Source organism: Neophocaena asiaeorientalis, unplaced genomic scaffold (genome assembly GCF_003031525.2).
Source record: "Neophocaena asiaeorientalis asiaeorientalis breed wild unplaced genomic scaffold, Neophocaena_asiaeorientalis_V1.1 scaffold29, whole genome shotgun sequence".
Taxonomy (NCBI): Eukaryota; Metazoa; Chordata; class Mammalia; order Artiodactyla; family Phocoenidae; genus Neophocaena; species Neophocaena asiaeorientalis.
This window is the reverse complement of record NW_020174423.1, coordinates 4,478,517-4,500,398: the sequence shown is the minus strand read 5'-3', so window position 1 is coordinate 4,500,398 and position 21,882 is coordinate 4,478,517. Positions and strand designations below refer to the sequence as shown.

Genomic DNA, 21,882 nt, shown 5'->3' with positions numbered 1-21,882 from the left:
CTACTTTCAGGGCTGCATTTTACTTATGGAGCCCTAAATAAACATGCCTCTTCTGTTCTAACTCAACCTTTTGCTTGTTGGTTTGTTTTTCCCTTTAATCCTCTGTGGGCATGGAAAGCAGCAGGACCATATCTTCCTCATTTAAAAACCTTTTCATCTAATATGGAAGATTAACTCATCCCTTAGTCTTTTCTTTTCCTGGCAAATTAAACCAATCGTTTTAACTCTTCCTTATAGCACTTATTTGCCAGACCTTTAATTTAATCAAGTCGTGCTACAAAAGCTATTCAACTCCTATCTATTTGCTTTCCTGAAAGCTGCCATCGAAACCGAAACATCCCTCTCGGCTTGGTCTCCCCTCCACCACAGTTGTCCATTTCTCACGTGATACAATTACAGACAGCTCCCAGCAGCTTTCGGGACCACTGTTATTTGTGGCTGGAGGGAAGAAAGCTTTTCCTGCACTAAGGTACAGAGCATGTTAGCTAAATCTGTTAGCATGCCAATTATTAACATGTTTTGGGTGGATGATGGTAGTTATAAGTTTTGAAAATCATGTATGACTTTTTTTACAAACTCTATCTCTGTGGCTTCAGATCTATAAAACATGAGTTCCTATTATTCACAGAATGACTGCAGTTGCCCTGGGTTCTGTCCTGTGGCAAGAGATCACGGAGCTCCCGGGAATAAAATATTCAAGCAGCATGAGTTAATGTTAATTTTTTCTTTTCTAGTAACATTTTCTCTCCTCTCTGAAAAAATCAATATCAAAGAAGCTGTGACCTCTGCAGGTTGTTGCGACCCAGGAAGAGGCTGCTTTGCTGATTGCGATCTCAGAGGCCAGAAATAATAACAGCACCTAGTGCATGCTTGCCACATGCTTTACTTATACTAATTCATTGAATCCTCGCAACAACCTCAGGAGGTAGGCACTATTACTGTCCTCATTTTACAGATGGGGAAACCAAGGCTCAGAAGGGTTAAGTGGTACAGCTCTGGAAGGCAGAATTATGCCCCCCTCCCATCCCAAGATGTCCACGTCCTAAACTCTGGAACTTGTGTGTATGTTACTTTACACAGCAAAGGGGCTTTGCAGATGTGATTAAGGCTATGGACCCTGAGATGCGGAGATTATCCTGGATTATCCGAGTGGGCCCAGTGTAGTCACAAGGGTCCTTAAAAGCAGAGAACCTTCCCAGCTGTGGTCAAAGAGAGATGTAACATGAGAAAGACCCAAGTCAAGGAATGCTGGCTGCCTCTAGAAGCTGGAAACGGCAAGGAAACAGATTCTCCCCAAGGGCGCTCTCAAGGAATACAGCTCTGCCAATACCTTGAGTTTAGTCCATGAGACCTGTGTTGGACTTCTGACCTTCAAAACTGTAAGAAAATTAATTTGTGTTGTTTTAAGCCACTAAGTTTGTGACAATTTGTTATGGAAACAATAGGAAACGAACTCAGGTTTGGGTACCTGAAGTCTTTCCAGAGGAACAAAATTTTCAGGATGAGTTTTCTGAATTATTCTGGGTTTTCTGGATTCATTCTCCAATTTGATTTAAAGGCACGCATCATCCTGTTTTCAGTGGTAAAAAGGGCACTGGCAGTCCATGGGATGATGTGACAAAAGAGATACACAAAATTTCTTCACTGGAAACCCTAGTCTTACTACCAGAATCTGAGCCTGTGTTCACCTCTTTTTCTCTCACCGAGTTCTTTCTGAAAGTATAGCCTTTGATATAGCTGCCTTGTCCAAAAGAAATGAGCTCTGCAAAGGTTCTCTCTGAGGCCAAGCATGGACAAAGGTCTGATACTCGGAGGTCAGCTTGTATTAATTCTGCTTGGAGAGCTGTGTGGGGAAATGAACTGGAGTGTGCACCCCAGAAGTGGATGACCCGGTTTTGAATTCTGGCTCTGCCACTTAGTATTTAAGTGACCTTGGACAAGTTACTGAACCTCCCTAACTCAGTTTCTCCATCTGCCAACGTCTAGGGCTGCTGCACAGATGAAGGGCAGACCGTGGTCGGAGTGGGCATAGGGCTCAGACTGCTCGGTGAGGTTGGCTACTGAGGCCGCAAAGTGTATCCTAGCGCAGACCTGCGAGTGGCTACTTCCATTCAGACAACAAAGTGGATGAACCTCGTGCAACAGACATGGAGGCTTTGTACACACGTAGTTTTCTCCCTTCAGGTTTTAACACCTGCTGGTGGGTTGTTGAAGCAGCTTTTGCCAGAAAGGCCAACTTAATAATCTGCTTCGGGGCAGAGAATTACACCAATCGACAGGCTGGGTCCCTGCTTCGGCTGATTTAATTTTTGGTCTCGTGGAGAGGAAATGAGCACCATGCAGATTATTTTGTGAAGGATTCTATGTTCACAAGAGAGGTTTCCATCTGAATAGTCTATGGGGAAATCTGGGTGGGCAAAACAGCCACAGTCAAGCCTGCCAAAGAACACGAACTAACTGAGGCTCAGAGCCACGTTCCCTCATGCAGGTTCTGCAGAGGCATTAATAGCTGCTACTCAACAAAAGGCCCTTCAAGAAAAGGGCCTCGTGGTCATATAAGCCTGGGCAGGGCAGGATTCACAAGGTTAAGCCTGTCTCTTTCCTAAAGGACTTCTAGTTTTTAACTTGCTGATGGAGAAGATGAATTTCTCAGGGGGCCATGTATGTTTTATAGCATCTCTCCAAGCTAGTTTGACCTTGCAAACTTGATTGCTCTTTGGCAAACAGCAGGTGGGAAAGTCTGTTTTAGTGGGTGAGCAAAGGACACTTCATTCCTCTCTGGCCAGTAGACACCAGGCTCCTCAAATCCTCTTCCTGCCCAAAAGAGTCCCAGCTCAGAGGGTAGGCTCCCGGGCCTTGTTTCTGAGGCTCTGACTTCATGTAAGCCTTAAAGGGAAAATGGATATTGACCTGGGACAGGTCAACACATGATACAAGGAGATGCTATTAACTAGTCTGTAATATGACTTTACAATCCCCTTTTGAGATATATAAAATTTATTCAGACTTAAAATATTTTTATTCATTTTATTAGTTATTTGATCAGTCCCAAAAGGCAGTTCAGGTGTTGCATTTATACTTGGTGTAATACAAAAACTGTTAGATGAACATACTTCAAAGAATCGTCTTAATTACTGTAATTATGATCTTTGCAATTATGGTTTGCAGAAAAAGCACAGACTCTGCCACGTTGAAGGATTAAATATTAATTATGTAGATGTTTAACAGATTTAAACCAAACTTCACCTCAAGATCTTAGTATGTAATTGATAACTTCTAGAGTCTTTAGAGATGCAACATATAATGGATTAAATTCCAAACTGAGATAAACTAAGATAATATAGATCTATTCCCCTAAGAGTCTAATGCCAATAGTGCTATCCAAATGTGACTTTATTAAAGGTTTATTTTCTGCTATCTTATAAATATCTGGAATTATTTATATTTTTGGCAACATTTACTTTCAAATATACTTTCATTATTTTACAGGAATATGGGTCTCTCCCAGGACTATAAAATTCCTGCTTCAGGAATTCTCCTCTGTATTCTAGGTGGCTAATAAGTTGAATGGATTGTGAATAAATGAATGAATGAAGAGCTAACTTTGGACAGTGGAAACATGCAATTAATTTCATAGTACTTTTTTCGTGGAGCTATAAGGTTTAAAAAGGTAGTTTTGTTCTTTTAAAATGTTTTCTATGGTGTTAAAATGATATAACATACATCATCATCAAACAATGCTGTTTATTCCAGGAAATAAGTCTTGATGCATCTTTAATCTCCAAAGGATTCAGCTCAGGCTTTTAATTTTCTGGTCATAGACTCTGTGACCCTTTTCTTACCGGATGAAGAATTTGTTTTGCTTGTAGGCAAAGAATAATAATGTGTTGGTAGGACATCAAGTCTAGACTACCATGACATGCTCAATGAGCCCTTCTAGTGCTTAGATTTGATTGATGAAAGCCTTAATAGTTAAAGGACTGGGTATGGTGGACAAGTAGGAAGATAAAATAGGGGAGGGGGAGACACAAAGTATGACGGACCTGAGGAAACCTACTCTGAATTGGGAAGACCAATCCTAAAGTTTGATGGAGGGCAGGGGTAAGCGGAACCTTCCAATTTAAGAGAGGAGGGAGTTTAGGGGAAAAGATATTGAGTTCAGTTTCTGAGATGTTACTTTTGCAAAATCTATGGAACATCCAAGCAGGGACGAGTAATAAGTAGACAGATGAGAACACAGCTTTGCAGCTTAGAAGAGATCTGGGAAGGAGATGCAGGTCTGGATTTGGAAGTCTTTCTAAAGAATGATGGTGGTGGAGTGGGCAATGAGATCACCTTAAAAAACTCTGGACGAGTTTGTAGCACAAATAGATAAAGAGTGGATGGCAGAAGAGAAGGAGTTACCTACCAAGAGCCTGGGATGGACTGATCAGAGAGGAGGAAGAGAAACAGGGAAAACAAACCAAGGAAGCCCGGGAAGAGAGAGATGCAAGGAGAAGAGAGTGGACCATCAGGAAGTGCTGCAAAAGGCTCAACAAGAATCAGGACCAAAAAAGGCAATTCCACTTGGTAATTCGTGTGGAGGGGGCTACTAGCTTAGGACGAGTGAGGAGTGACCAGGAGCTGAGAAAGTGGAGGGGAATAAATCTTTGGTGGTGTTTAGAAGGGAAATAGGATAGTTTATTAAAGGGGGTGTAGAGTGTGAGGAATGTTTTTAAACAGTCTCTGTTGAGTAAGAGAAAGAAGTACAGTGAGAGACTATAAAAAGAAAAGCCCTATAAACACTTGTGTCCCAGTGGTCAGAATTGTATATCAGAGATGGTAAAATATATAGGATTCTTGTCATACGACTAGGAAGGGCCACACCATAGTGTAATACCACGCAGTTCCTGCTGTAATATCCTGAGTTACATCACACTGAGAGCAAAGCTCGCCACGTCTCTGCAAATGCCAATGTCACACATTTAAATAATAGGTATACAGCAGGATCATAGTATTTTACCTGTTTCAATGGCAGAGCACTGGACCAGATAGTTTTTTGAGGTCACTTCTAACCCTAAAAATGTTTGACTCTGTGTGCTTTGATTGTTTTTATTGAATTCACAACTCTTGATACTTTACCAATTCGGTTCTTGGTTAAATGCTCATTTAGACAATCCCAGTTTTCTTCTTACTGCCTGCCCTTCCTAGAATATTTTTATTCTCCAATCTAAACTGACTTCTGTAACAAGTTACATACCAACCATTTCAATCACATTCTCTGTACCAGGGGTCCCCAACCCGCGGGCCTCAGACCTCTACTGGTCTGCACAGCAGGAGGTGAGCGGTGCGAGAGCAAGCGAAGGTTCATCTGCCGCTCCCCATTGCTCCCCATCACTCACATTACTGCCTGAACCACACCCCCACCCCCCCTCCGTGGAAAAATTGTCTTCCATGAAATGGGTCCCGGGTGCCAAAAAATTTGGGGACCACCGGATACAGCCATTGCATCAAATAAAATATCCCAATTAGTGGCTTCCAATTTCTACATCAGCTCATTCTGTTCTCTCTTTTACACATCTCTCAGTATTGTCCTACCCGCTGTTTGCTTCTCCTAAGACAGGCTACTGCACTGGTCTCAAAGAAAGCTTTCTTGAAGGGAATACCTATCTTGGATAAAATTCAGTGAAGTAAAATGTGTCTTCAGGTACTTTCCTTTGACCTGGGAAAAGAGTTTTTTTGTTTGTTTGTTTTTACTCTGAATTGTCCTAAAATATGTTGCTCTGGAATTTGCCGGATTAAATTCCATTAAATTGTGGAAATTGTTCCAGTGATAGGTCACCCCCAAGGACAGAATGCCAGGGAAATGGGGGTGCTTTTATTTAGTGTTTGAAATACTTTAGTACTGGTCAAATATATTTACATTTTAATGAGATATTAATGCTGAGAAGAAAAGATTATATTAGTTTTCCAGCATCTGCGTGTACCAGTGGTCTAGATAATATTGCCTCTGTAACAGTAAAATTTTTAGAATTCTTACCCCGTAGGTCATGAATTGCCAGCCAACAAAGGAATACTGTACTGTTCTTGCAGAGATATCCTGAGTTATATTTGGAGCAAAGTTCACCAATAAATATGTTCCTGCAAATGCCAGTGTCATACCTTTAAATAAAATTGAAAAGACAAACAAGTTGAAAAGGGACATTTAAGCCTTTTTGTTTATGTAAACATTACCTATAGACTAAGCATTACTCGTAAAGGTCCATGTCTATTAAAATACGATTCATCAAACCATCCCCAGATAGCATCATGCATTCACCCGACGGCATTACCTTTAAAGGGGGATAAGGGCTAGGGAATGGATGCGGTAGGACATAAATTCTGATTTTTCTCTTTCGTTCCAGATGAATCCTGGCTTCTTCAGAGAAGCTTTCCTCAAAGATGGGGAAGATCAGAACGCATGCATATGGAGACATGAAAACACATCCAACCTGGCTGTTTGTTTCCACATGGACCAGTAAGTGCAGGATGAAGCTAGATCCATCTAGATCTAGATGGCAGAGCCCAGAGAGTGTGGAAATCCATCACCTGATGATGATCTACTCTGCACGTAGTCATCTTTGGGTCTTTTACACACACAAACTTAGGTATTTTACACTTTAAAACTCTGGTAAATGAATACCTTGATCATTGCCATTTATTGGAGTCCTTTTAGCAGAAATAACGAAGGTGAAAGATGACTCTGCTGTAAGATTTATTTGATCCAATTTAAAGTCTAGAATTCCAGGGATAGCTTGGTAAAATACCACATAATAAACCTATGTAGGAATGTGTTACTGTCATCACCTTAACGTTACTTATACTGTAATAATGGAGGAAGGGAATGTGTGGGGGAGGAGTGGCCACAGAAGAAGGGGACTTGCCTTTCCAAATAACATGGAAAACTGCTTATTTATTAATAATTAGCAGCCTGAGAAAAACTGGTTTATGTAGCATTTTTCGGATAGCACACACGAAAACATAGTTCAACCTGTTTCACCATTGAGGTCAGCATTGTTGTGTATATAATTTACAACCAGCATTCACTCCAACCTGAAACAATTTGGTGTGTCTATAAAATCTCACAATTTGAAGACATCAATTTCCTGTTGCTCTTAACCAAATGACTTAGAGTTTTGAACTCTAGTTTCTGAGAATTCATTTGATTTTTTACACAAGCTGGACAGTAGCTATTCATGGTATTGTAGGACCTATAAAATAAGCTTACTCTAAAGCAACAATTTATACTGTAATACTTTGTGAAGACAGAAACCATATACACAATTTTAAAAGCTATTTTCTAATGAGAATTTTTAAAAAGAAAACAATATACATTATTAAGCATTTCAATGAAAGGAAAATAATAAAAACCATACATAAGAACCTGGAAAAAGTTATTGGTCAGCTCTGTCCTTTCTTAGGAAAAAAAAAAAAAGAATTTAGAGAAGAGCTAACACCTATCCTTCTCAAACTCTTCCAAAATACAGCAGAGGGAGGAACACTCCCAAACTCATTCTATGAGGCCACCATCACCCTGATACCAAAACCAGACATGGATGTCACAGAGAAAGAAAACTACAGGCCAATATCACTAATGAACATAGATGCAAAAATCCTCAACAAAATACTAGCAAACAGAATCCAACAGCACATTAAGAGGATCATACACCATGATCAAGTGGGATTTATTCCAAGAATGCAAGGATTCTTCAATATACCCAAATCAATCAGTGTGATACACCACATTAACAAATCGAGGGAGAAAAACCATATGATCATCTCAATAGATGCAGAGAAAGCTTTCGACAAAATTCAACACCCATTTATGATAAAAAACCCTCCAGAAAGTAGGCATAGAGGGAACTTTCCTCAACATAATAAAGGCCATATATGACAAACCCACAGCCAACATTGTCCTCAATGGTGAAAAACTGAAAGCATTTCCACTAAGATCAGGAACAAGACAAGGCTGCCCACTCTCACCACTCTTATTCAACATAGTTTTGGAAGTTTTAGCCACAGCAATCAGAGAAGAAAAGGAAATAAAAGGAATCCAAATCAGAAAAGAAGAAGTAAAGCTGTCACTGTTTGCAGATGACACGATACTATACATAGAGAATCCTACAGATGCTACCAGAAAACTACTAGAGCTAATCAATGAATTTGGTAAAGTAGCAGGATACAAAATTAATGCACAGAAATCTCTGGCATTCCTATACACTAATGATAAAAAAATCTGAAAGTGAAATCAAGAAAACACTCCCATTTACCATTGCAACAAAAAGAATAAAATATCTATGAATAAACCTACGTAAGGAGACAAAAGACCTGTATGCAGAAAACTATAAAACACTGATGAAAGAAATTAAAGATGATACAAATAGATGGAGAGATATACCATGTTCTTGGATTGGAAGAATCAACATTGTGAAAATGACTCTACTACCCAAAGCAATCTACAGATTCAGTGCAATCCCTATCAAACTACCACTGGCATTTTTCACAGAACTAGAACAAAAAATTTCACAATTTGTATGGAAACACAAAAGACCCCAAATAGCCAAAGCAATCTTGAGAACGAAAAACGGAGCTGGAGGAATCAGGCTCCCTGACTTCAGACTATAGTACAAAGCTACAGTAATCAAAGAGTGATGTAAAAAAAAAAAAAAAAAGATCTTATAATTGTTCAATATTACATTTCTAGGAAGAAGGGATTTAAAAAAAACACTTTTCTAAACTTGGTATAGTAAAGTAGAATAAACGCATAGAATACAATTTCAAAGTCTCAGAGACTTCCAATTTACTTTTGTGAAATCCAGATTTCTTATCTATACTGAGTTCCTCTGCCAGTCATTTCTTTATCTCATCTAACTGTATCTAGTGTCAATTAAATTTCCTTTTTAGAACATTTAGTTTTGAATGGGTAACACACGCGTATGGTAAAAAATTCTAAAGCCACACAAGAGGGATCAGTGAAAAGTTAAACCTCTCTCACACCCTTGGGGCTCACTAGGTCCCTTCCTCAAAGTTAGCTACTGCTGCTGGTTCTTGAGGTTTTCTTTTCAGAGATGTTTTAGGCAGGTGTGTGTGAGAGTGCGTGTGTTTTGGTTTTTTATGCAAATGATAATAGCATATTATACACACTTTTCTGTATCTTGCTTTTTTTCTAATTAACAGAACATCTTTGGAGAATGTTTCACATCATTTTACGTCGGGCGGCCTCATTCTTTCAGAGTCTGCATAGTGTTATTTTGTGGAGGCAGTGGAGGCAGTGTTATTTCCAATATGGTCTCTGTTTCACGTCCTGACACATCCCTCCCTGTTCTACATCTGCTTCCACATTTGCAGACTGTGCCCATTTCCACCAATGTAGATCTTCACTGCATTCCAAAACTCCTTAAAAACAAATAAAATGACTGACGGTTTTCCAATTATCCTTTCAAAGTACTTTTTCACACGTATTATCTCATCTGTACCTCATGTCACTGCAAGACTAGTGAGTAACTCCGTGGCAGCTCAGGAGGTCATACATTCTTTCTGCTTAACAATTTTAATTTCAGCAGCTTCCGACATTTACAAAGGCAGTTCTGGATAGCTGCTACCTGTCATTTGCTTGTCTCTTTGGTGTCATTTTAATTTTTCTGTGTGATTTACTCTCTGCTTCATAAGTCATGTGCACATTGACGTTAACTGTTTAAAAGTGTCGAAGGTAGCCATTAGCAAGTCCTTCACTACATTTCTGTAAAACATATTTGCATCCCACCTTTTTCTAAAAGCGGCATGAAACACCAGTTCCTGTTATTTTTATTTCAATAAAGCCGCAAATATTCCCTCTTTTGAAAGGCGCAGATTTCTGACTTAGAAAACTTGCTAGTTTACCTTTTGTTGGCCCATTTGACCAAAGGAGTACTCTGGAAGTATAAGATCCTAAAGAAAAGAAAGCAGCACTTGACATGCCCTTGGCCCAGGGAAATGGTTAACTGTCAGGTCAAGACCTGGATAGGAGAAGTCTAATCCAAGCTGAGACCAGCTCCACAGACTTCGAATTTCACTGCTACCGTTAGCTGGAAGGGCCCGGGCAAGTCGTTTATCCCTCTGTGATGCAGTGTCCTCATTTCTAGGTACAAATTAACTTATCATACCTGCTAGACTCCAGGAATCTGGCTCTGCAAGAGGCCAGTCTGGGGAGCTGAAGATGTTTGAAAGCTCATCTGGAGACCTGATGTGACAAAGGACCCTGGGACAGATCCAACTTAGGATGCGGACTGCCAAGGGTCAAAGACCATCTGAGTCAAGCTTCAAACTTAATCCAAACTTGTATCTCTAATATTGTAGCTTAAGGATGACTAGGGACTGTCCCTGGGGCTGTCTCTACAGGGTTAACAACTCAATTTGAGAATAGAAGGGCAGGATAGGAAGGACTTGGCTGGCATCTCCTGACTGCCTAGTGAAGACTTCTCTCCACTGGTCTTAAAAGAAGGCAAAAGAAAGCAAAGGACATAACTGAGAGAACACAGGGAAGAAGAAACACTACCAGCACTATGTTTGCTACCCACTACTAGCCTCAGGGAACTGGCGCACAAAGCACCAAGAGCTGGCTATTGGAGGGGACCAAAGGTGGAGCAGTCGGGCAGCAGTGGGTAAGCTGCAGGTGGGGGTCAACCATGGGATGCTGGACATGACCCACGATACAGGGATGTGGCCTCATCTACTACCCTCATGCCCAGACCTGCAGCAAATACATTTTCTCATCAAATATGACTCAAGTCACATAAAAGTCTATAATGATCTGATGGGAGTTTCAGATTTAGCTTGATACAGTACAAAGTATTAATAAAATCTCTTCCTATAAACTTGTCATATGTACAAAGCAGGGAAACAAACTCATCCCTGCTCTTTATAGCAGATAGACTAGTATCCTGGGAGGGCAAAGGAAGGTATCATTCTTTTTTTTTTTTTTTTTTTTTTTTTTTTTTTTGTGGTACGCGGGCCTCTCACTGCTGTGGCCTCTCCCGTTGCGGAGCACAGGCTCCGGACGCGCAGGCTCAGTGGCCATGGCTCACGGGCCCAGCCGCTCCGCGGCATGTGGGATCTTCCCGGACCGGGGCACGAACCCGTGTCCCCTGCATCGGCAAGCGGACTCTCAACCACTGCGCCACCAGGGAAGCCCAAGTATCATTCTTTTTAAGTGATGTTCTTAAAACTATAGATTTCATAGACAATTGTGGCTGACATGAGAGTTATATTATGATCACCGTCATACAGAAATGTGATGAAAATAAAAACTATAATAGTAATAGCTAATACTTAGCACAATTCTAAATGCTTTATACACATATAATAATTCTTACAAAAAAGCCTGCAAAAAATAACTATACCACCATGTTACTATACTAACATATACTATATGTATATTATGTATTATATAATATATAACATTGGATACTGTTAAAGTATTACTAGCCACATTTGACATAGGAGAAAATTGAGTCACAGAAGGAATAACTCTCTTGACTGGGATTTTCTAGCTAAGCGGAGAGCTTGGATTGGAACCTAGGTAACTTATTCTCAGTGATTACACTCTTCTACCTCTTGTATGCACAATGGACCAGAGCTGACGAACGGACAACTCACGGCTGTCCTTCACATTGTAGTCTCAGTGAGTGGCACCCAGGAGTTGTACTGACCATAACCTGAGGCTGGATGAAGCATCCCCACTGGGGATAGAAGGAACTGACTCCTCCTGGCAGTGTTCCCTGGGGTCCCTGACTGGCCCTGAGGTTCCTTTAGAACAGCGTCTCCAAACTGGTGTTCCCTAGAGCCCAGTTTCATAAGATGGACCCTCCACCAAAAAAGGTCTCAAGTCAAATCTATTTGGAAAGAGGTGAGTTAAACCAAGTTAAATGGTTCTTTTACTGGAAGACCCCTGAGATCCTCAGTGTGTTAGTGTTCATTGTGAATCTCCTTCGGGAGGATATGGCTGTAATATTTTCTAAACATATTTGACCATTTATATCATCCTGAAGTAGTGTTTTGAGGAATGTTTTATACTCTGAGAAATGCCTGACATTTAACTGGATCCAGCTGTGAGAATGCAGCCTCTGTTTCAAGAGGCTACTGAAGTTCTGTTGCAAAAGTCTCCTATAGATACTTGTGGACTGAAGTTGAAATATAAAAGTGGTGGAAGGGAAAACAGCCTAGAATCAGGCTTCCCCTTATGCTTCTGTTCACCGGCATCTCCAACCTGCTGAGTTCCTCACCTGTGCAAGCCTTGGATTCTAGGGTCTACTTGCACAGTTCTTCCTCAACTGACATCTGATTTCCCAGCCCACCCTTCTCCTTAAGTAAAACCTGAAATCTCCTTTAATTTTGTCCCCACTCTCCGGCTCAATGCCGGCTAGTGTTAACCGCCTTTTAGCTAGCTTCTGGAATCTGGCTTGACCTGACTTCTGGTAGCCATAAGAGTTTTAAAAATTCAGCTAACCTGATGTCAACCAACACTGCTGGCTGGTTCTCTTGGAGCCTGCAATATGCCTCCTGATCAATGGGGGTCCAGCTATTGCTATTGTGGGTTACCAGGAGTCACAGCATAAACTGGACCTCTTAACACCAAAGGATGCCTTCCCCTCAGTACAATCTTTCCAGATTCCCTAGGCTGAAGGCAGCTAAATCCTGAAGGAGCCCTGGATTGGGAAGTCTCAAAAATACAGTGAATCCAAATGGTTCTGAATCTAGCATCAGAAAGTCTACCTTTCTTGAGGCAGTTTTAAGACCAAATAGCCAATCTGTCCTCTCAACCAGAAATGATGGTTCGTTTGGCTAGATCTGCATTCTAGATACTGGCTTCAAACCAAGCTGACCTCTGGTGTGGGAGTAGGAAGGAAGGAGGTGGTTTTTGTCTCACTATTAATCTCTTGACGTTCTATCTGGGGAAACCATTTATAGGTGACTTGAAATAATCAAGTTACTGGTCTCTGGAGAGTGCTGATGAATTGACTATAATTTTTCTTTTTATGATGACGCTATCTGGATTAAATCAACTAGGATCTCACAGACTATTAGATTCAGGATTTTTGATGACTAAGGGCGAAGAGGGGGAAAATACTATAGTTCTGGCTGCTTGAAGGGGAGAGAAATTTGGTGCTTTTTAGAGGAAAAATAATCATTAAAATAATTTAAAATTATTAATCCACTAAGAATCAGAGCACAGTCCAAAGCCTGTCATTGAGTTAATAATAGTTGGCGATTCCTTTCAGACATAGCTTTTGTGAGGTCATTTTTTGAGGCTAGTCCTGAAATGCTTCATAGCCACAGAGCAACATTTGGCAATAAATTAATTCAGCTTGTTTCCACATGGTCCAAAAAAATCTTCATTTGTTCCATCATGAAAAACAAACTTTCATTTGCTTGAAGCAGGGAAAAGTAAATGATTTTCTTTTGCACATTTTGACAATTTAGTTTTTAGCATGCTTATACGTTAATCTTTCAAAAAATGCCATTAACTACTCTTTTCCCTGTTTGATTTTAGTCCCTGTAAAGAAAAAAAAGCATTTTTAGCTTTTAACAGAAAAAGCCAAATTTTCTCAAGGCAACAGCAATACAGGCCCAAAGAAAATACAGGTGACTTAACACATTACTGAGTACGGTTGGGGAAAAGTCCTTCCCCAAGCATGAAATGGGTTATTACATCTTAGATCATGATAATTGTATGATATTGCTGTTTGGAAGCATAGGTATGGAATTGGTGACTAAATCCTTTCTTATTCCTGTGACTCTAGTTTCAAGTCAAGAATCGGTCACTTGTAATTACAGTATGAAACAAATGTGACATCAGACATATCCCTGCTCAAAAAGCATTAAGTTAAAAGGCTAAAAAAACTCAGCCAGAGTTGTGCGAAATGTTACCTGGATTGCTAATGTTCGTTAGGATATCCTAGTCAAGGTTTCCTCTCATGAACCAGTAGTGGTGGGTGGTGGTGTTAGTAATAAGGATAATAATAGCTGACATTATTGAGGACTTATTACATGACAGACCCCGTTCTCAGAGACTTACATACATGAACTCATTTAATCCTATGAGATAGGTAATACTTCATTTTAAGGTTGAGGAAATGAGGCTTAAAGAGACTAAGTAACTTAGCAAAGGTCACATAGCTCTCTGACGCTAGAGACTTACCCTCACCCATTATGCTATAGTTAAATCAGGCTGCCATTATTAGAACACTGGTCCACCACTGACTAATTATTTGACCTTGGTTAAGGTATTTAACCTAAGTATCAGTTCTATAAATGGATTGTTCCTACATTTAAATGAGGTGGTTCATGTAAAACACAGTACCTGAAAGGGGTAAATATTTGATAAATGTTGACTGTTATTAAAGTAAGAGAAATTAGCAAAGAATCAAAGAATTAATACAGGGTTTTTTTTGTTTGTTTGTTTTTTGCGGTACGCGGGCCTCTCACTGTTGTGGCCTCTCCCGTTGCGGAGCACAAGCTCCGGACGCGCAGGCTCAGCGGCCATGGCTCACGGGCCCAGCCGCTCCGCGGCATGTGGGATCTTCCCGGACCGGGGCACGAACCCGTGTCCCCTGCATCGGCAGGCGGACTCTCAACCACTGTGCCACCAGGGAAGCCCTAATAGAGGTTTTTGTTTGTGTTTTTTTTATGTGTGTATGGGTGTGTGTTTCCTATTTCTTATGTTTTAGTATTACCTCTTGGTAATGAAGTTGATCACAGAAATAATGCCAATTTTATTAACAGGGCTTTACATTTCTCAAAGTGCATGTATCAATTATCCAATGTGACCCTTAAAACAGTCTTCTAGGGACTTCCCTGGCCGTCCAGTGGTTAAGATTCCACGCTTCCACTGCAGGGGGCGCGGCTTCCATCCCTGGTTGGGGAATAAGATCCCGCATGCTGCGTGCCGCGTGCCAAAGATTAAAAAACAAACAACCCCCTCCCCCCAAAACAGTCGTCTATATTTGTCAGCAAACTGAGGCTTAGAGAAGTTAAGTAATACGTTGGCCACACAGTTGATAGCAGAAGTTGAATACAGATTTGAACCCTTGAGAGTGAGTTTAATTTATATCCTTTGATGTCGAGCTAGTATACTGCTTTTAGCAACGTTTAGTTGGTCGGGTTTTCTAAGTAGAAAATCAAATCATTGGCACCTATTGATATTTCTGTTTCTTCCCTTTCTATAGTTATGACTTGCCTTAATTTTCTCCCTAATCCTCATTGGCAGTGGTTGTAGTACAGTATTACATAGAAACTTGCCTTACTTTTTTTGTACCTTTGTCAACACTTCTCATGTCATTCCCTCTGTATGTCTTTCTCCAAATGCTTGGATGTGGCCCATGCCTGTCCTATTCAGCTGTCAGAACTGATTCAAATGGTACCTCTGCTGTAGAAAATTCTCTCTGAGCTTCCCAGCTAGAGTAATCTCTCTTTATTCTAAACTAGGGGTTCTCAACCGGAGGCAATTTTGCCCCCCCAGGGGAGATTTGACAGTGTTTGAAGTCATTTTTGGTAGTCATAACTGGGGCAAAGTGTGCTACTGGCATCTACTGGGTAAAGGCCAAAAGGGATGCTGCTGAACACCTTACCACACACAGGACAGCCCCCTAGGATGAAGAATTATCCAGCCTAAAATGTTAGTAGTGCTGAGGTTGAGAAACCCAGCCGTAAACTAAAGGCTCAAGGCATTATGATACATATTATCTTCTGCTTTGAAAAAAATGTGTTTTTGTATATATTTTATCATTGACTGTATTATCTGAAGGCAGGGATTCTGTCTTAATCATCTTTTTATCACCAGGGTTCACGATAATTGGCAAGTTTTCCTTTATATCCATCTGTATTACCTCATTAAATACCTTACATTTATTTAAACATTAACCAACCATTAACTACAAAAGATGACATATGTTAGATTAAATGATTTAAAGTTCCCTAAGACTTTTGATAAATGAGAAACATAATGTAGGACCTAGTTGTTTTAATCTATAAAACTCAGGCATCTTATTTCTGATTCCATACAACCTCCCCAAATGAGTCCATAAACATAGTACGAAAAAAGAGTACAGAAAAATAATATATTTGAATTCACATATGAATGCATTTGGAAAAACATTTTAACCATGAAAATTTGACAATGTTGACTAAAAACTCTACTCGCAGAATCAAACCAAGGAGGAAAAAGAAAAAGTGAAAACTCTTTCAAGACACTAGGCTCAAGGGAAACATGATCAGGGAAACAAATGTTCAACATACCAACACTGGTGTCACATTTAAGCTCAAAATTTTTTAAAAATGATCTTTTTGGAACTGAGTAGACATAGATTTATTTAAAGTTTCTAAAGTATTATACTCATTATCATATGTCAGCGGTAATTCAGACAGGATTTTGTCAAGGAAGAAAATATGAAGCTCTATAATTCTTCTCACTAATGATATTTCCAACTAGAGGTAGAAGATACGATCAATATGTGATGGCTTTGCCATATAGCGGAAATCTTTTACAGCCAGGAAGGCTACTGTGATTTTCCATTAATAGCTGTATTTCTAAATAAAATTTTGAAGATCAACATTCTATGTTACTTTTGGAAAGGGCTAAATAGAAATTAGGCAGTTATTTGGTGCATCTAATTTTTGTATGTGGTTTTCATTTTTATGTAGCACTTTCATACAACAATCTATCAAATATGTCCTATGAAGTGGAATACTCTATTAGGTAACACAGATGTTTTCTTGGATTTTATTATGTTCATAAAAATTTCGTAACATTCATAATAATAATACTGTAAAATAATGATTTGCTGTGGTCAATGGCATGGGCAGAGGGTATAATGAAGGTGCACGTATTTCTTGTCAAAGAGCAGATGGCAGTTCCGAGATAGAATAATGTTCGCCTCTAGATGAGACTATATCCATTTCAGTAATTTGTTGCCTGTTTTTAAAACACATATTTTTATTGGATAGGATTATTTATTTCCTCGTCAAGCAGTGTTTTAATTACATGAATTAAATAATTACTTACCTAGTAAATCTGAGGCTCTCAAATTTTCTTTCAGAAACATAACAGAAATAATGGCACTACCTAGAAAGAAAATGGCCATTAGTGGTGTTTCCAAATATAAAAACATATATTATGCAATGCCATTTGAAAGGAGTTAAGTAGTCTTAGGCCTGACTAGCTGTGTCCTGGTCAGAGACACCTGGCGGCTGGGGCTGTGAAGATGGCCTCTTGCCCCTCATGGTTGAGGATTCATGGAAATTGGCGTGGATTACAATGAACCTACGACAGTGACTGGGAGAGTGCATGGTATACAGTGAGGGCTTAATAAGAGTTTACTAAATGAATGAATGTAGAGGAAAGGAAGGAAGGAAGGAAGGAAAGAAGGAAGGAAGGAAGGGATGGAAAGGCAGAAAGAGATAGAAGGGAAGGAAAGAAGAAAGGATGAAAAGGAGGAAGTCTTAACTTTAAATATATTCCAAACGGAAACATTATTTCCCATCATCTCCTCCCATAATCCCTATTCCAGGGATACCTCTATTGAACACCAGGATCCTAAGACTCCTCCTGGTATCCCCTCTCCTTCACACCACACATCCAACAGGTTACTGGGTCTTTTAAGTCTGGATTTCATTGTCTCTCAAGTCCATCCCCTCTTCATTCCCTTGTCATGGTCCAGGTCAGCTTCATCTCAGGCTTAGACCGTTAAAGTAGCTTCCCTCTGGAGCCTCCCATTTCACTACCCCTTCCCCACAGCACTAGGAGTCGTCTTTCTAAAATGGAAATCAAATGTAAAACCACAGCTTTAAAACCTCTTAATGGCTTCTAGCCATCCAGAGACAAAGGCCAAACTACTAAGCATGACATGAAAAGACAGCTGTGATTTTACTCCTAACAATTTCCTTGCCACGTTTGCCCTCGATCTCTTTTATATTCTATGTCCACTCTTACTAAAATAATCATAATTCCCAGAACCCCTATTGAGTTTCATGCTAACGGACTTTTATATAAGCTATTCCCTGGGCAACTCTGTCTCCATCTTTCACCCAACTCTAGACTCAAGCATCACTTCTGGATTCCCCCAGACCGAGTTGACCACTCCACCCATATGTGTGATTACCCCTTATAATATATAACTTTTTCGTTACACTTAGGATTTTTTTTGCCTGTCTCCTGCAAAAGGTTATCAGTTCCTTTTACCCTGAGATATGCCTTATTCTTTGAAGATCTCCCATGTGTAGTTAGTACTCAGCACATAAATAAAAGTGTTGGTGGGATCTCCTGCATTTGCTGACCCTTGTGATGTTGAAGACCCTCTTTCCCATTATTGATGCTACTGAAACCTCAGCCTTACAACTGTGCCATGACCTACTGCTATGGCCTCAGGTGTGTGTGGGGTAAGCTGAATCTGAGCTGTTCCTCTTATGGAGTCACGAGTAGAGGCAAGGGAAGATCCAAATTTGCAATAATACAAAAACAAAAAACAATTATCTGTATTTTAAATATTTGACAAAAACTATTAGTTGAATTTCTTATTTTTTTTAAAGCAAAAATACAGAAAGAAAAATCATTATAAAATAATCTCATCATCTAGGAAAGAACCACAGTTAATATGTTTGTGTGTTTATTTCCCTCTGGTTGAGATCAAACTGTAAGGCAAAATTTCTTTTCTCAGTTTCCTCAGTTACTGTATTACCATTTGCCATGTCATTAAAAATTCTTCATAGATAAAATTTTAATGAATCTGAATTATAATACATTAAATCAGTGAAGCTTGAATGTAACTATATCTGGTGCTCTGGGAATTGATTTAAAACAAAATAAAATCCACGCCAGAACACTCATTCAGGATAAGCTGGAATCCACATATGTTTTTTCCATCTTTTTTTCAACCTAGCTCTCTCTCATTCAAGTTGAGCTATGTCCTTGCAAAGTTTTCCTGAGCAGGTTATTTATAGGAATGGGGGCTTTCACACAAAATAAACAGAGCATGGGAAATGTCCACCAAGCATGAGTTTATTGGTGGCATGGCTTTAAAACATTAAAGCAGTATCCTCTGAAGATAAGTTAATGTAGAGCTATGTAGCCCGTTACATTAAGAATTGAGTTTGGGACAAGCATAAAAATGTATGATAAATTTCTATTTCAGATTTGGACCGCATAATTCATGGAAACTAATTTCACATGTTAGAGCATTAGAAAAGTATAAAAGTGTATACTAAAGTATAAAAATCAAGACCTCACTCCCATTACTGACTTCTTGTGTAATTAGGTAAGGAGTGTTCCCAAGTGGAGGGAGATAGATTAACAACAAAAAATAGGTGAGGTATCATTACACTAACACATACCAAACGCATTGCATTATAACAATACTTGAACTGACCATTTCACAGCAAAGGATTCCAATAAGAAGGTAGACATTGCTTACATGGAATAAGGAAATTTTAGAGCTAATAGTAGACAGAGAGATAATCTACTCTAGGTTCTAAACTTTATAATTGGGAAACTGAGGTCCAAAGAAACTGATCCATTCATCTAACAAACATTTATATAACAGCACAGCTGGAACCAGCATGCATATTTCCTCATTCCAGTCCAGAGCTCTTTCTAGTACACGACACTCCATTTCTCTCTTGGAGTAAGAAAGGCATCATTTTCCTTCTCTTCTTGTTGCTAAGCCACCATCTCATAAATAATTTCACTTTCAGAAGGAAGAGGGAAGAATGTTATGTAGGAGATAATTTCACTGCTGAAAGCAAAAAGGACATGACTGGTAACAATAAAATTGAAATATACCATAAGCATCAAATTCTATTAATTGACATAAAATAGAGTTTTATGAAACATAAATATGCTACCTTTACTTTCTGAAAGAATTTATATGTCTGATGCATTTTTTTTAAGTTTTAAGAGAACGTGATTTTCTCCAAAATTTTCAGATAAGAGAATAAGTTTAGCTATCAAAGAAAGTAATAAAAAGGAACATTCTATTAAGATACATCTACTTATAACTCATTTATCTTGCAAAACATGGTTAAAATGAGAGCTGTGCTGAGAAAAAGACAGTTTCGGAGCAACAGCTAATAACATGACTTCTAAGAACAGAAGTAAATTTTTTAAATGAGAAAAGATAAATAAACTGAAGTGCTCCCATATATATTTGCAATCAGAGATCTGTCAAACTCAACCCTGTCTAGTTGCTGCTACATCAACAACCATTGCCTAATAAACATGTACAACGGGGGAAAAACTATTACTCTTTTATTCCTATAGTAAAATTTAATATTTAAAAAGAGAGTATTTCAAGATCAATAGTTCAAAAGCATTAAAACAGAACACACTTGTAACTTATTAAACTATAGTTTACCACTGAGTGCTAACTTCAGCACTCAGAGTTTTGTGTACATTTTTGACTACAGGCATATTTGGGCAGAGGTTTGTGAATCCTTTTCCATCCTGGCCTTCACAGGACGTGGGTCTACACGGAGAGTGCTCCCAGACACTGGTCTATACAGCGTGATCCTGGACACTGGAGTTAAATTCGTTACACAGTGAGGCATTGTGACCACAATGATCATAATGCATTAAAAAAAAAAAGGTATCAAAAAAAAAAAAAAAAAAAAAAAAAAAAAAAGGTAAAAGGAGCATATGAAAGATAACATACCAAAATTCAAACAGTGGTTATGGGGAAAAAAATATAGTAGGGGGACTTCCCTGGTGGTCCAGTGGTAAAGAACCTGCCTTCCAATGCAGGGGACACAGGTTCGATCCCTGGTTGGGTAACTAAGATCCCACATGCCACGGGGCAACTAAGCCCGCACGCCACAACTACTGAGCTCGCGCGCCTCAACTAGAGAGCCGGTGTGCCGCAAACTAGAAAGCCCACGCGCCCTGGTGCCCGTGCGCCACAACTAGAGAGAAGCCTGCACACCACAACAAAGAGCCCGAGCCTCGATGAAAGATCCCACATGCCTCAATGAAGACCCCGCATGCCACAACTAGACCTGATGCAGCCCGCCCCCCTAAAAGAAAGTAAATAAATAAAATAAATAAATATAAAAAAAGAAATAAATGATCAATTAAAAAAATATAGTAGGAATACTCTGTAAGAGGAAAGGACAAAGAAGTTTTTTCTAGTATTTTCTTTGGTTCAAAAGAGTGCGCCCATGGGGCAGAGTATTAAGGTAGTCACTTGGCCTTCATCATAATACTTTATGGTCAGGAGAATCTCAGCAACAATTATAATGGACTGACTCCTACTGGTGAGTCATCTATACTCTTTTCAGCCATTAAATGTCACTTGGTTTAACAACCAGGATGGAGACGATTTCCTGTCAAGGTTGATGCAAGGAAACTTACATTTGGGCATTCTGATTCGGATTTCTAGATGAAAACAGATAGAGGCCTAGCAAGATCCCCGTGGCTTCAGCTGAACCAGGTCTAGGCATAGGGGAGGTGCCAGTCCCAAGGGTAAACATGTGCCCTGATGTTGAGCTCCCTAATGCTTCCTGATCTACGTAGGAATAAACCTTCGTTTCATCTTCATTCACCTCCACTCTGACATCACAAGAGCTGGCTGTAATTATGGAAGAGTTACTTACATTAATGTGGTCAAGAGTTGGCATATGACAGTTCAGATAGGATGTACAAACTTGATTTAGATTATCTTCTGTAATAGCTACTAATGGGGATTAGTAAACCAGAAGTTAAGCATCAACGTTCTATATGTTAGCAATTAAACTCAAGGGTAGACTTTTACATGTGAGTTTAGATTTTTGTGTCTGTAGAGTAACAGGTAAATTGGCATTCCTTTTTTCAATTTTCAACATTAAGATATATGTGCACATTTT

The 21,882-nt window shown here is 39.4% G+C and overlaps 1 protein-coding gene across 1 annotated transcript in view; it reads right to left on the bottom strand.

The window, feature by feature from the left end:
• The window catches only part of NIPAL2 (NIPA like domain containing 2), a 70,667-nt gene that overhangs the window by 17,165 nt on the left and 31,620 nt on the right, over positions 1-21,882 (bottom strand). Inside the window, exons 4-5 of the mRNA XM_024756592.1 lie at positions 17,057-17,116; positions 6,020-6,141 (exon numbers count right to left, since the gene is read on the bottom strand). Coding sequence (XP_024612360.1) covers positions 6,020-6,141; positions 17,057-17,116 — 182 coding nt within the window. The remainder of the gene's footprint in view (positions 1-6,019; positions 6,142-17,056; positions 17,117-21,882) is intronic.